Source organism: Macaca fascicularis, chromosome 3 (assembly GCF_037993035.2).
Source record: "Macaca fascicularis isolate 582-1 chromosome 3, T2T-MFA8v1.1".
NCBI lineage: Eukaryota > Metazoa > Chordata > Mammalia > Primates > Cercopithecidae > Macaca > Macaca fascicularis.
In genome coordinates this window covers 123,006,863-123,020,117 of record NC_088377.1, presented here as the reverse complement: position 1 = coordinate 123,020,117, position 13,255 = coordinate 123,006,863, and the positions used below count along the sequence as shown (strand labels likewise).

Sequence of the window (13,255 nt, the reverse complement as noted above, 5' to 3'; positions counted from 1 at the left end):
TGTATTCAACACTTACTATATACCAGGAAATGTGCTAAGTGCTTTATTAACTTTTAGTCTTCACAACAACCCCGTGAAATAGAACATATCATTATCTTCTTTCTATAATTGAAGTGACTGGCTCCAAAAGGGTCACGGCACAGCAGGAGGCAATCAGCCTTCTGAAGAAAAGCCTTCATCATCACTGTGCTGCCTGTCAGTCTCAGGCTTTTGGGTTGTTTAGCAAAGCAAGATTATGAAGAAATGATATCTCCTATGGTCCCAATTATATCTCAACTTCTGAATATTTGGTTGTTACTAGAGAGGACTGACAGACAAATTAGAAACATATGTATTTCTATGAGTATTACATATTTTATGCAATCTATTCCATTCTATTGTGGTCTGGGAATAGTATGTTTTCTATGGTTTTTTATTTTGGGGTTTTTCTTTTGTATTTGTTGGGAAGGAAACAAAGAATCCAATTTTCAGTGGAAATCTAATACTCTATTGAAACCAGACACAAATACAAACTCCTCAAAGCATAAGTCAGAATACAAGAAACATACCTTTGGTCCTTCGGGCCCTGGAAGTCCCCTCTGTCCTTGATTTCCTTTGCTCCCTTTCTTGCCTTCATCACCCTAATAAAATAATTATAAAAATATAAATATTGTATTAGCAACCTCCCCTAACCTAGTAAGGACCATAGCGGAGCCAGATTCTCAACTAATACCAATTTTAAAGTGGTGTGCCCTGAGCACAGCTCAGTTGCACAGGATTCGTCAATGTTCTTGAGGAGATCAGATGACTTCAGATTGTTCAGCCTTTACCATTTATTCAATGTGATTTGCTGTTTTTCAAAAATCGAAGTTTTGTATCTTTCTTTTGGAACTTTTATTTGAATTTATAGTTCCTTTGCACCCTTGGTCTACTAACAGGTGGTTCTGAGACATTCACAGTTTCAGAAATGAGAACTATCTATGCTTTTTCATGCTGTTTTTCAATTTTTCTATTTCAGGTTTAAAACATGAAATGAGACATTTTAAAAATCACAGCCCTATTTCTTCCTCACTGGGGAGTCTAATTCTTTCCCCCAAAAGAGACCAATAGTTTTATTGGCAGGAAGATGCTTTAGCATTAACCTGGGGCAGAGCTAGGAACTGACTGCTGGCTGTTCTCCAGCATGATTGTGTAAAACTGTGCTCCCCCAAAAGAATTCCTTTACCTTCAAAACTATCTTTCAACTAGGGTTCAACTGCAAGGCACCATATCCAGGGATGCACATAGCTCAACAAATGAAAAATTCCTCATGGTCTAAGCTGAGGCTATTTAAACATTTATAATATAAATTACTATACCATGGTTTTTAAGGTTGAGCAACAGAATCACCTGGAGGGCTTGTTAGAACACAGATTGCTGGGCCCTCCACCCAGAGTTTCTGATTTCGTACTTCTGCACTGAGGTCCAAGCATTTGCAATTTTAACATTCCCAGGTGATGCTGATGCTGCTGATTCAAGGGACCACACTTTGAGAATCACTGGACTATACTAAGGTCATCAGCAAAGCAGGCACTTTACTAAGAAGAGGTGACCTCCTGTAGAATCCACAGAGGTTTCCATGGTCCACACTAATGGAAAGCAGTGGCACCAGTGTTAAAAAAAAAAAAAAAAAAAAGTTGAATGTCCAAGTATCTTATATCATTATCACCAGTAGAGACAATTCAACCACAACTATGTATTTTCTTCCCTCTGCTACCACTAATTTAGGTTATTGACCTAAATCACCCCAGAAATGAATAGCAGGGACCCAATTACATGTCATAAATCGCCAACACTGAACCATGGTATACCTGGGCTATGTAACATGTCCTCCTACCACTCTTCTCCAATAGCCTTCCATAAGCCACAAGTCACCTCAAGCCACAAATCCAGTAGCCTCTTTTTCCAATGCACATTCTCCTTGCTTTATTGGTGGCATCTGATACCACCCATTGCTTTCATCTTGAAATCCTTTCTTCTCGGTATCCCTAACATGCTACCATTCTGCTTATTCTGTTGAGTGCTCGTTCTCCAGCTACCTCACAATGTGGGGCTTAAACCTCAACTCCCTTCCTCGGAGACACTGTTCATTCTCACGGCTTCAATTATTAACTCCAAGCGACTATTTTCCAAAAGCACATCCTAAAACACCACTTCTCCTGAATGTTAGCAGATCGGCATTTCTAACAGTGTATTTTGCATGATGATGTTATCCCCTCCACCTCACCCAAAAAGGATCCCTGAGACTGGTAAATCAATAAATGAAAATGTTTAAAAGCCTACAAATAGATTTAAATTTCTTATCTTCACATTTAAGATTAAAGATTCAATTTTAGTGAGTATGTTCACAAGACATCAATTACTATTTTAGTAGAATTATGAATAGAACACTAATATATATACAAATTTTATTTTTACTTGACTTGTATATAATCCATAAGAATCTTTAAATGGGAATTGATAACTGCACATAAAAATAGAAAGAAGGCCAGGTGCAGTGGCTCACGCCCATAATCCCAGCACTTTGGGAGGCTGAGGCAGGAGGATCATGAGGTCAGGAGTTCCAGACCAGCGTGGCCAATATGGTGGAACCCTAGCTCTACTAAAAATACAAAAATTAGCTGGGTGTGGTGGCATATGCCTGTAGTCCCAGCTGCTCAGGAGGCTGAGGCAGGAGAATCACTTGAACCCGGGAGGCAGAAGTTGCAGTAAGCCGAGATTGTGCCACTGCACTCCAGCCTGGGCAACAGAGTGAGACTCCATCTCAAAAAAAAAAATAAATAAAGAGAAAAAAATTGCAGGAAGACCTGGAACCTTAGACACTATAGGTTATGTCACTAGTGGTCTTATCCTATTGATGAATTTATATAGTCTCATCTTAATATATAAAAATGTTATTCAACTAGCATTTCTACAGAGTTTAAAATAAATTTATGCCAAGTTGTGAAGTGAAATGGCCATTTAATAAAGTGATATTTCTTATTATTGCGTGAGATTTTATAAATAAAGAAAATTTATGGACTGTCAAATCTCAATGATGTATTTCAAGGCTTCTTTTCCTTCCCGTGTATTTTTTAAATGTCAATCTGACCATTTATTGAGAAAACGTGTGTTGAACTCCTCTCTATGCTGGGTCTTACAATAGATGTTAGGAAAATAAAAATGAATCATTTATGCTTGCTGTCTTCCAAAATCTTGCAAGATAGTATTCATACTTTTAAGCCAGATATAAACACATTTGACATAGTAAGAATAACAATCAAATTTCTTCTAAGTTGGCTCCTCAGTATGAGGACCAGAACACAGGCTGCTTCCTCCAACACTGTCATTTCCATACCTTGGGGCCAGGCTGTCCTTTTCCAGGTGGTCCCTCTGGGCCTCTTGCTCCTGGAAGCCCTGCTTCTCCCTAGAGAAAATGACACTGATGTCTTAGGTGACCCTCCAGTAGACAGACTGTATGTATCATCCCACCTTGTCTCCTTTTATCACCAGTGGATTCAGCTGAGACTCTCCAAAACACACCATACCTTCACTCTAGTCTCACAATCAATTTGGAAGTTTATAAACTTGAAATAAAGTAACATCAAACTCCAGTTTAACTCAGAGCAGCTGGAGTATCATGAAAAAGTAATTTCTCAGCCAATTTCCAAAGTAATAAGCTCATTTTCCTTTGGCTCTTCATTCGCATTTGGTAGATTTTTTTAAAAAACAGGGAAGACCTTCAGCCTTTCCACCTGCTGTTTTTTGCTACTTTTATTGAAAAATGAGTATTTCAAATGTCAACTCAAAATACTTCAGGAAATCTTTACAACGGCCTTATTTCCTGAATGCATTCACAGACTCTCCTCTTGGCGGGGGGCGGGGGGAGTGTCTTTCTCTTAAGTTTAAATTAATGTGCTTTCTAGAAATCCTGAAGAAACTAGGCCATAACCAAAACACCAGAGAGAAGGCAGAGGATGTGAGACACTATCTCAGCCTTTGAGTAGGCCCCTCCTTCTCTCAGGGATAAGTGAAAAGGAACATTTGGGATTGTGAGATATTTTTTCTTAAAGAGACTAAGTTTGTCCTGGATGGCTTGATTTGCACTCCTGCGGGACCAAGATATCAGTTTGGTTTAATAGTTCCTACTCCAGTAATATGAAAAGCTTGGTCTTACCTTCTTCCCAGCAGCTCCATCTTCTCCTGGTACTCCTGGTTGTCCTGGGAGCCCTACTGAGCCTGGCTCCCCCTGGTGGATGAACAAATATTTTATTTCCCAAAAGTTCATACCTCCATTCTGAGGTACTTGCAATTGGATGTATTTTAGTGTCTGAGAAACGCCTCCGTGAAATCTGATTAGTAATTAATACTAAACCATTTGATCTTTGGAAGTTACTTAACATCCCTAAGCCTTAGTTTTTGATTCTATTTTTATGGGCTGAATTGTGACCCCAAAAAGATATGTTGACATCCTAACTCTTTGTACCTGTGAATGTAACCTTAATTGGAAACACGGTCTTTGCAGATTTAATCAAGTTAAGATGAAGTCATTACAGGAGGCCCTAATTCAGTATAATAGATGATATAATTTGGCTCTGTGTCCCCACTCAAATCTTATCCGAATTGTAATTCCAAGTGTTGGAGGAGGGGCCTGGTAGGAGGTGATCGAGTTATGGGGGTGGACCTTCCCCTTGCCATTCTCATAATAGAGTTCTCATGAGATCTGGTTGTTTAAAAATGTGTGTGTAGTACGCCCGCCTTCACTCTCTCACTCTCCTGCTGCTCCATGTGAAGATGTACCTGCTTCCCCTTCACCTTCTGCTAGGATTGCAAGTTTCCTGAGGCCTCCCAAAAGCCAAGCAGATGCCAGTATCATGTTTCCTGTGCAGCCTGCAGAACTGTAAGTCAACTAAACCTATTTTCTTTATAAATTACCTAGTCTCAGGTAGTTATTTAAAGCAATGACAGAATGGACTAATACAATGGGTATTATAAGAAGAGGAAAATGCCTCCTGAAGACAGACACATAGGGAGAGCACCATGTGACAAGAGAGGCAAAGACTAGAGTGAGCATCCGCTAGGCAAGGCATGCCAAGGATTGACAGGCACCCCCAGAAACCAGGAAGCATTCTCCCTTACAGGTTTTGGAGGAAGCATAGCCCTGCAGACTGATTTTGGACTTCTAGCCTCTAAGACTGTGAGACAATAAATTTCTGTTGTATTAAGCCACTCAGTTCCTAGTACTTTCTTATGTCAGCTCTAGAAAACTAATATAAAAGTGAAATAACAAATTTGTGCCCTAACACCACTTCCAGCTCTAATATTCAGTAATTCCACTTGCTTTCAAGTTAATTTATGATTAGTAATAAATCCTTTAAAATGTTCAGGAAAAAATATGCTACTTTCAAACAGTTTAAAGTATCTTTATGGCATTTATTAATAGCAACAAAATGGAAAATAATTGGAAGTAACTTCAACTAACCTAAACAAGCCAGTGGAAAAAAGCACCGTAAATCTAACACTAAGTAGATGGAATGATAAAGATGAGAGAAGAAAATAATAAACTTGAAAACAAAAAGTAAGAAGATTCATAAAACTAAAAGGTAATGCCTTTTTTTTTTTTCATTTGTTTGAGATGGAGTTTCACTCTTGTTCCCCAGGCTGGAGTTCAATGGTGCGATCTCGGGTCACTACCACCTCCGCCTCCTGGGTTCAAGTGATTCTCCTGCCTTAGCCTCCCGAGTAGCTGGGATTACACGCATGTGTCATCACACCTGGCTAATTTTGTATTTTTAGTAGAGACGGGGTTTCTCCATGTTGGTCAGGCTGTTCTCGAACTCCTGACCTCAGGTGATCTGCCTGCCTCAGCCTCCCAAAGTGCTGGGATTACAAGCGTGAGCCACCATGCCTGGCTGGTAATGCCTTTTTAAAAACGAATAAAAGTGAATACATTTCTAATAGGAATGATTAGGTTTTTTTAAAGACACCAATAAACAATATTAAAAAAGAAAGATATAACTATAAATACAGTAAAATTTTTTTAAGTCATAGAAAATTGGTGATAAATTTTTAAAAATGTACTGAAAAACAATAATCTTTGAGAAAAATATGAATTATATAAATGCTATAAAAAGAAATGAACAAGCTAGATAAACCAATACTATTAAATAGAGTCAGTGATTAAAAGTCTCTACTTTGTCTCCCTCCAAGATCACAAGCTTAGTTGGTTTTACAGCAAGACTTACCAAACTTCTAAACTTTTGAAGAACAGTTATTCCCTATCTTATATAAACAGTTCTTTAAAAAAAAAAAAAAAAAAAAAAAAAAAAAACAGAAAAAGAGGGAAGTCTACCTAATTTATTTTATGAGGCTTATAAAGCCTTTTCAAAAAAATTATACAATGGCAAGACAAGAAAACAAAATTATAGACCAGTCTCCCTATGAGATATAGTGCAATTTAAGCTTCCAATCAAATGCTTTAATTTCCCCCAGTGCCTGTATAAGTTTCCAAGTCATAATGCAGGGATTGAGAAACCAGGGAAAGTTCAGGCATCTCTCTAAGGAGACAAACATGTATCTGGGTGAGCCAAGGTATCAAAAGTTCGCAGAGTAGATTACCAGAAGGAGTTACACAGAGAAAACTATCAGTATCTGCTGAGTATCCACTTTGAGTATTCAGTTGGGTACTGTTCAGTACATGTGTATGAAGAAACTACCCAAGGCCAGGAAAATAACCAACTTAAAATATTAGAGAGAACTGACTTTGAACCAGGAATACTGCCTATTTCTACTTTCAAGAAATAAAACCTCACAATTCTGAGGGCATAAATTGGAGTTCTAAAAAGGGTCTCACCTCAACAGCTGGGAAAAATTAACCCTAGACTAAATGTTGTTGTAGTCTTACCTAATAAAACTTAAATGCAAGACCAAACTGGGTCAATCTGTTTTCAAGTAACTACAAAATATTCAAGAACAAAGCTCAAATTAGAGGAATACAAAAATATCCAACATGCAAAAAGATAAAATTCACAATGTTGGGCATTCAATAAAAAAACTACTCAGCCAGGCATAGTGGTACATGCCTGTAATCCCAACTACTCAGGAGGCTAAGGCAAGAAGACAGCTTGAGCCCGAGAATTCAAAGCAAGCCTGGGCAACATAGCAAGACCCCATCTTTAAAAATATTAATATTAATAATAATATTTAATTTAAAAATAGGCATTCAAAAAGGCTGAAAAATATAGCACTTTGTGTTGAGAAAAATCAACCCCATTGAAACTTGCCCACAAATAAAACCAGCATTAGAATTAGTAGGTAAGAACATTAAAAGTTATTATCACTATATTCCATACAGTCAAGAAACCAGAGGAAATTTAAACCATGTTAAATAGAGACATGGAAGATATATGAAGGATACAAATTAAAATTTTAGATTTGAAAATTACAATGTATGAGATAAAAAAACACTGGACAGAATTAAAAGCTTATTAGTGTCATGGAAGAAAAGATTAATGAACTAAAACATGTAGCAATAAAAGCTATCCTAAATTAAACACAGAGAGAAAAGAGACTGAAAAAGAATGAGCAGAGCACCAGTGAACTGTGAAATAACCTGAAACATCCAAATAATAGCCTGGCCAACATTATTAAAACCCATCTCTACTAAAAAATACAAAAATTAGCCAGGAGTAGTGGTGCATGCCTGTAATCCCAGCTATGTGGGAAGCTGAGGCATAGGATCACTTGAATCCAGGAGGCAGAGGTTGCAGTGAGTCAAGAGCATGCCACTGCACTTCAGCCTCGGTGGGAGTGAGACTCTGTCTCAAAACAAGAATAAAGTCCAAATATAAGTAAAACTGGAATTCCTCAGGTGAGGAAGTGCTATTTCAAGAAATACTGGCCAAATATTTTCCAAATTTGTTGAAAACTATAACCCATAGATCTAAGAATATCAGTAACCAAGAATATCAATTAACTTCAAGCACAAGAAACATATCTAAGGGACATTATAATCACACCACTCAAAACCAGTGATGTAGAGAAAATCTCAAAAGCAGCCAGAGGAAAAAAGACATGTTGCATACAGAAACAAATATAAGGATAACAACAGATTTCTCATCAGAAACAATGCAAGAGAGAAGACAATCGAACAACATCTTAAAAGTACTAAAAGGAAGATAAAGGAACTGCACACTCTAATTCTGTAACCGGAAAAAATAATAAGCAAAGATTTTTTTTTTTGGAAGTTGATTTGGCAATTTCTTGGAACGCTAAATGAATACCTACCTTCTGACCTAGCCATTTCACTTCTAGGTGTTTACTCAAGAAAAATAAAAACAAATGTCCATACAAACACATATATAAATGTTCATAACAGCTTTATTTATAATCAAAATCTGGAAAAAAGCGAAATTTTTATCCACAGGTGAATGGATAAACAAATTGTGGCATATCCATATAATACAATAGTATTCCATAATATGAAGAAATGAACTGTTCATATATATGCTACAACATGGATCTTAAAATGATTTTGCTGAGTTAAAAGAAGCCAGAAAAATATCATAAAGTATATAATTCCATAAAAATCTAGAAAATGCAAACTAATCTATGATGACAAAAAACAGGTCAATGGTTAGTGGATAATTGGAAAGCAGATCTGTGGAAAGCATATTAGTGAACATACAAGAAGTTACAGAGGGATAGAAGGACAGATGGTAACTTCTGAGGGTTATAGAAATACTTATCATCTTGATTGCAGTGATGATTCCAAGGGTATATACATATCTCAAAACATTGTATTTTATACTTTAAACATGTACATTTATTATATGCCAATTAGATAATACATAGTTATTAAAATAAAAGAAAAATCTTGAATAAAAGATTAGTCAGTTGAATGATCATCATAAAAAGTACACATAATGAATTGAGTTTATCTTAAGAATGCAAGGATGGTTTGACATGTGAAAACTCTGTAACTGTAATGTATCATATTAAGAAGTTAAAAGTGGAAAACAACACAATTATCTTAGTAGACGCATAATTTGATAAAATCCAGTAATCATTTATATTTAATAAGTAACATTTGGTACAACCAAAAAAGAAGGGAATTACCTTAACCTAATAAAGGGTATCTATCAAAAACTTTCAGCAAATGTCACACTTAGAAGTGACATTTTAGAAGCACTTCTTTTGAAGTCATTTCTTTTAAACATTGTACAAGTGATCCCAGCAGTACAAAATGACAAAAAAATAATAAAAGGAGAGCTAAAAAAGAATAGGTAAAACTTTATTTTCAGACAATATGATTGTGTACATAGAGACTGAAAAAGCAAGAGATTCCACAGAGATTTCACAGGGTGGCTGGATACAAAATCAACATGCCAAAACAAACAAACAAAGAAAACAAACAACAAAAAAACCCTTCTCCTATAGACCTAGACCTATACTAGTTAGTTAAAAGATGTAGAAAAAAATTCACAATTACAAAACTTTCTGCAAGGTATCTGGAAATAAATTTAACTAAAAAAGTACAAGACATTTATGGAAAAAATTACAAATATTTTCTTGAAAAGTTAGAGCTTTACTCTGTGGTATGAAAGACTTACTATTTAATTTGTAGATTTAGTGCAAACCAAATGTGGTATCCTGTTAAATTTGACAAGCCAACCCTAAAATATGTATCTTAGAGTCAATAATTACCAAGAAAGAAGATGAGAGTATTTTTCCTTTTAGATGACAGAACATATTATAAATTTATTATAATCAAGACAAGGAGGTAATAGCACTGAGAGATATAAATAGAAAAATCGAGTAGAATAGAGAGCTCAGGCACTGATGCTCAAAATATGGAAGCCTGATATATGAAAGAGGTGGTACTGCAAATCAGTGTTGTAAAGATGGACTATTAAATAACTGATTCTGGGGTACTTGCTTATTTATTGTAATAAAAAATAGATCCCTACATTGACCCACACACAAAAATAAATTCTGTGTGGGTTAAATGCCTAAATTTTTAAAACAAAACAATAAAAATTTCAGAAAAAAATGCATAAGAGTATCTTTATGAATTTGAGGTCAAGAAATGTTTTAAAATAATATTCAAAAATCACAAATCATAAAGGGATAGAAATATATCAGAATTTAAAACTTCTGTATACTAAGAAGTACTCTAAGTGAAAAAAATAAGTCACAGCCTAGGAGAAGATATTTGCAGTTTATATAACACAATAAGAGACATTTGTACACATTTCACATTTGCACAGATTTAGAGAAAAGAACACCATTACCTATTGCTAGCAGGAAGGTAAACTGGCACAAGCATTTTGGACAAGATTTTTTACAGTATCAAAATTGAAGACTCGCATGCTCTATGATCTTCCCATTCTACCTCTAGCTGTCTATCTTCTACAAGTCAAGAAACTTGTCCTCTAAATTATACAAAAGGAAATGGAATGTTTGTGGCAGCATTGTTGGCAAAATCAAAAAGAATGAGAAGCAATTTAAATATCCACCAACATGAAGATGAATAAATATAAAATGAGATATTTTCATATAGTGGAATACTATAATGCGATTAATATCAATGAATTAGTGGCATATAAAAGCACAAATAAAACGTAAGGCTGACTATAAATATATTGCAGAATGATATATCATGTAAAGTTCAAGAACACAAAAAAAGCGATATATATTTTATGGATAAAAACATGTAGGAAATTATAAAAACTTCAAAATAATGATAAACACCAAATTCATGATAATGATTATGTGTGAGGAGAGAAGGGAGGGCAGTGGGATTGGGGAGTGTCAGCAGGGACCTTCAGCCACACCTACAATGTTTCTTTTAAAAAGTCTAGAGTCAGTGTGGTAAAATGTTAACATTTGATAAAGCTGGGCTGTGGAATACACAGGTGCTCTTCGTATTGTTCTCTATATGGTGAATATATTTGAAACACTTCATTTTTGTTTTTTAAGACTGAGTCTCACTTTGTCGCCAGGCTGGAGTGCAGTGGCGCAATCTCAGCTCACTGCAACCTCCGCCTCCTGGGTTCAAGCGATTCTCCTGCCTCAGCCTCCTAAGTAGCTGGGACTACAGGCACACACCACCATGCCCAGCTAATGTTTTTTTTTTTTTTTTTTGAGACAGAGTCTCGCTCTGCCACCCAGGCTCACTGCAAGCTCCGCCTCCTGGGTTCACGCCATTCTCCTGCCTCAGCCTCCTGAGTAGCTGGGACTACAGGCGCCCGCCACCATGCTCGGCTAATTTTTTTGTATTTTTAGTAGAGATGGGGTTTCACCGTGTTGGCCAGGATGGTCTCGATCTCTTGACCTCGTGATCCACCCACCTCGGCCTCCCAAAGTGCTGGGATTACAGGCGTGAGCCACCACCCCCGGCCGAACCATACTTCATTTTTTAAAGTGAGTTTAAGATTGCATATGTCGTAAGTGGTGGAACTGAGATTTGAACTTGGGTAGTCTAACAGCTGAGCCTTACTATATTGTATATTGCCTCTCTGCCATTGACATGTATATAACATGTTTGTATACATACATACACAGAGGCATATATTACATATATGTATAAACATATATGTCAAACTTGGCACTTAGTATACTGTGTAGCACATGGAAACCATGTAAAAATGTCAGCTACTATTACTATATTAATACATTTTTATCCTTTGTAATGATATGCTTATATATGTAACATGTATATTCTTCTTAGACCTGCATCTTATTCTTCTAATACTCAAATGCTTGTAAGAATATGACAATAACAACAGAACAACGGTGAAGTTGAGTGCTCAACATGGCTCTCTAGATCCTATATAACTTCAGGATGAGTTATAGAAACTGTGAAGGGCAAACTAAGTATTTGTTCATTTATTCAGCAGTATTTATTGAGAATCTATCATGTCCCCAAAGCTGGGGATTCCATAATAAACCAAGATAAACAAAGTGCCACCCCAGTGGAGTATATATTTTAGAGCAGCACTGTCCAAGAGGAATATAAAGCAAGCCATACACGTAATTATAGCTTTTGCAGTAGTAGTAGCCACACTTAAAAAGTAAAAGGAGCCCGTTAATATAGCATTAGATAACACATGCAGGATCTGTACTGCAATTAAATATAAAGGAAACCTTACATAATATTAAATAAAGTATCATATCACTTCTGAGCAGCAGTCAACTCACCTTTGGACCTTGTACTCCAATTCCCACTGGTCCTCGAGGGCCTGTAGGTCCCATTTGGCCTACTTCTCCCTAGTAAGAAAAGGGAGTATTTTAATACAGCAGCAAAGTGAAAATAATATATTCCTGCTGTTGATCTCCTAAAACCTGTCTTATATCAATAAAGTAAAACAGTTTCATATGCTCAATTCATATATATTGCCTGAAATCCCTTCAGATGGATGGATTTGCACCAGATTTGGAATCTATGTAAATGAAAAATATATATAATATTTGATGTATATATGGTCTGACTTAAAATATAGGCCATATAGCATATTCAGAATTGATTTTTAAGGAGCCCCTTGTGGAGGGTATCTGGAAAAGATAGGCAGCTGCATTCAAGAACAACTAAAATTGGCACAGGAAAAGGCAAGGTAACTGCTGATCAAGAGCAATGTCATAAGCAGAGAACACAACTTGAGCTTTTAAGGACAAGCTCCAAATCAAAACTCTCAAGAATAGTCAGAGTGCTCCATTGAGGGGCTTCTCACACGTACAGCTCTAAGGAGTGAGTTCTAAGGTGAGCAGTCTCAGAGAAGCATTTTATTTATTTAACAATGATTCATGATTCTTAGAAGCAATATTAAGGATAACTAGTTAAATAAGTGCCATGCTCCTCCTCAAGGAAAAAATAATAGTTCCAATCTATGAGATAGTTTGATTCCCAAGTACATAAAACATTTTTATTTGTTAGGTCATTTCTGATCCCATCTCTTTAGCTATGGTTTTAGTAGTTGGACCTACTGTCAGAGTGGTGGTGAGAATGAAAGTTAGCCAACCTAGAAAGACACATAACCACTAGTTGCCTCTGTTAATATTACTGCTTGAGTTGCTAGAATAGGATCTCATAAGTAAAAGTAACAAAGAAAACAACAAATGAAAATTGCATAAGTAAAACTTTCTTAAAGCATAAAGAATACATATTACATTTTCTAAATTGTCAGGAATATCAGTAACATTTTGCATTAAGTAGAGATCTCTGATTAAGTTCATTCTATCTGCTGTCTTCTAAATGCAC

The 13,255-nt window shown here is 36.2% G+C and overlaps 1 protein-coding gene across 1 annotated transcript in view; it reads right to left on the bottom strand.

Annotated features, from left to right (window-relative positions):
• The window catches only part of COL28A1 (collagen type XXVIII alpha 1 chain), a 180,099-nt gene that overhangs the window by 91,074 nt on the left and 75,770 nt on the right, over window positions 1-13,255 (bottom strand). Inside the window, exons 18-21 of the mRNA XM_005550132.4 lie at window positions 12,199-12,267; window positions 4,175-4,246; window positions 3,356-3,424; window positions 549-620 (exon numbers count right to left, since the gene is read on the bottom strand). Coding sequence (XP_005550189.2) covers window positions 549-620; window positions 3,356-3,424; window positions 4,175-4,246; window positions 12,199-12,267 — 282 coding nt within the window. The remainder of the gene's footprint in view (window positions 1-548; window positions 621-3,355; window positions 3,425-4,174; window positions 4,247-12,198; window positions 12,268-13,255) is intronic.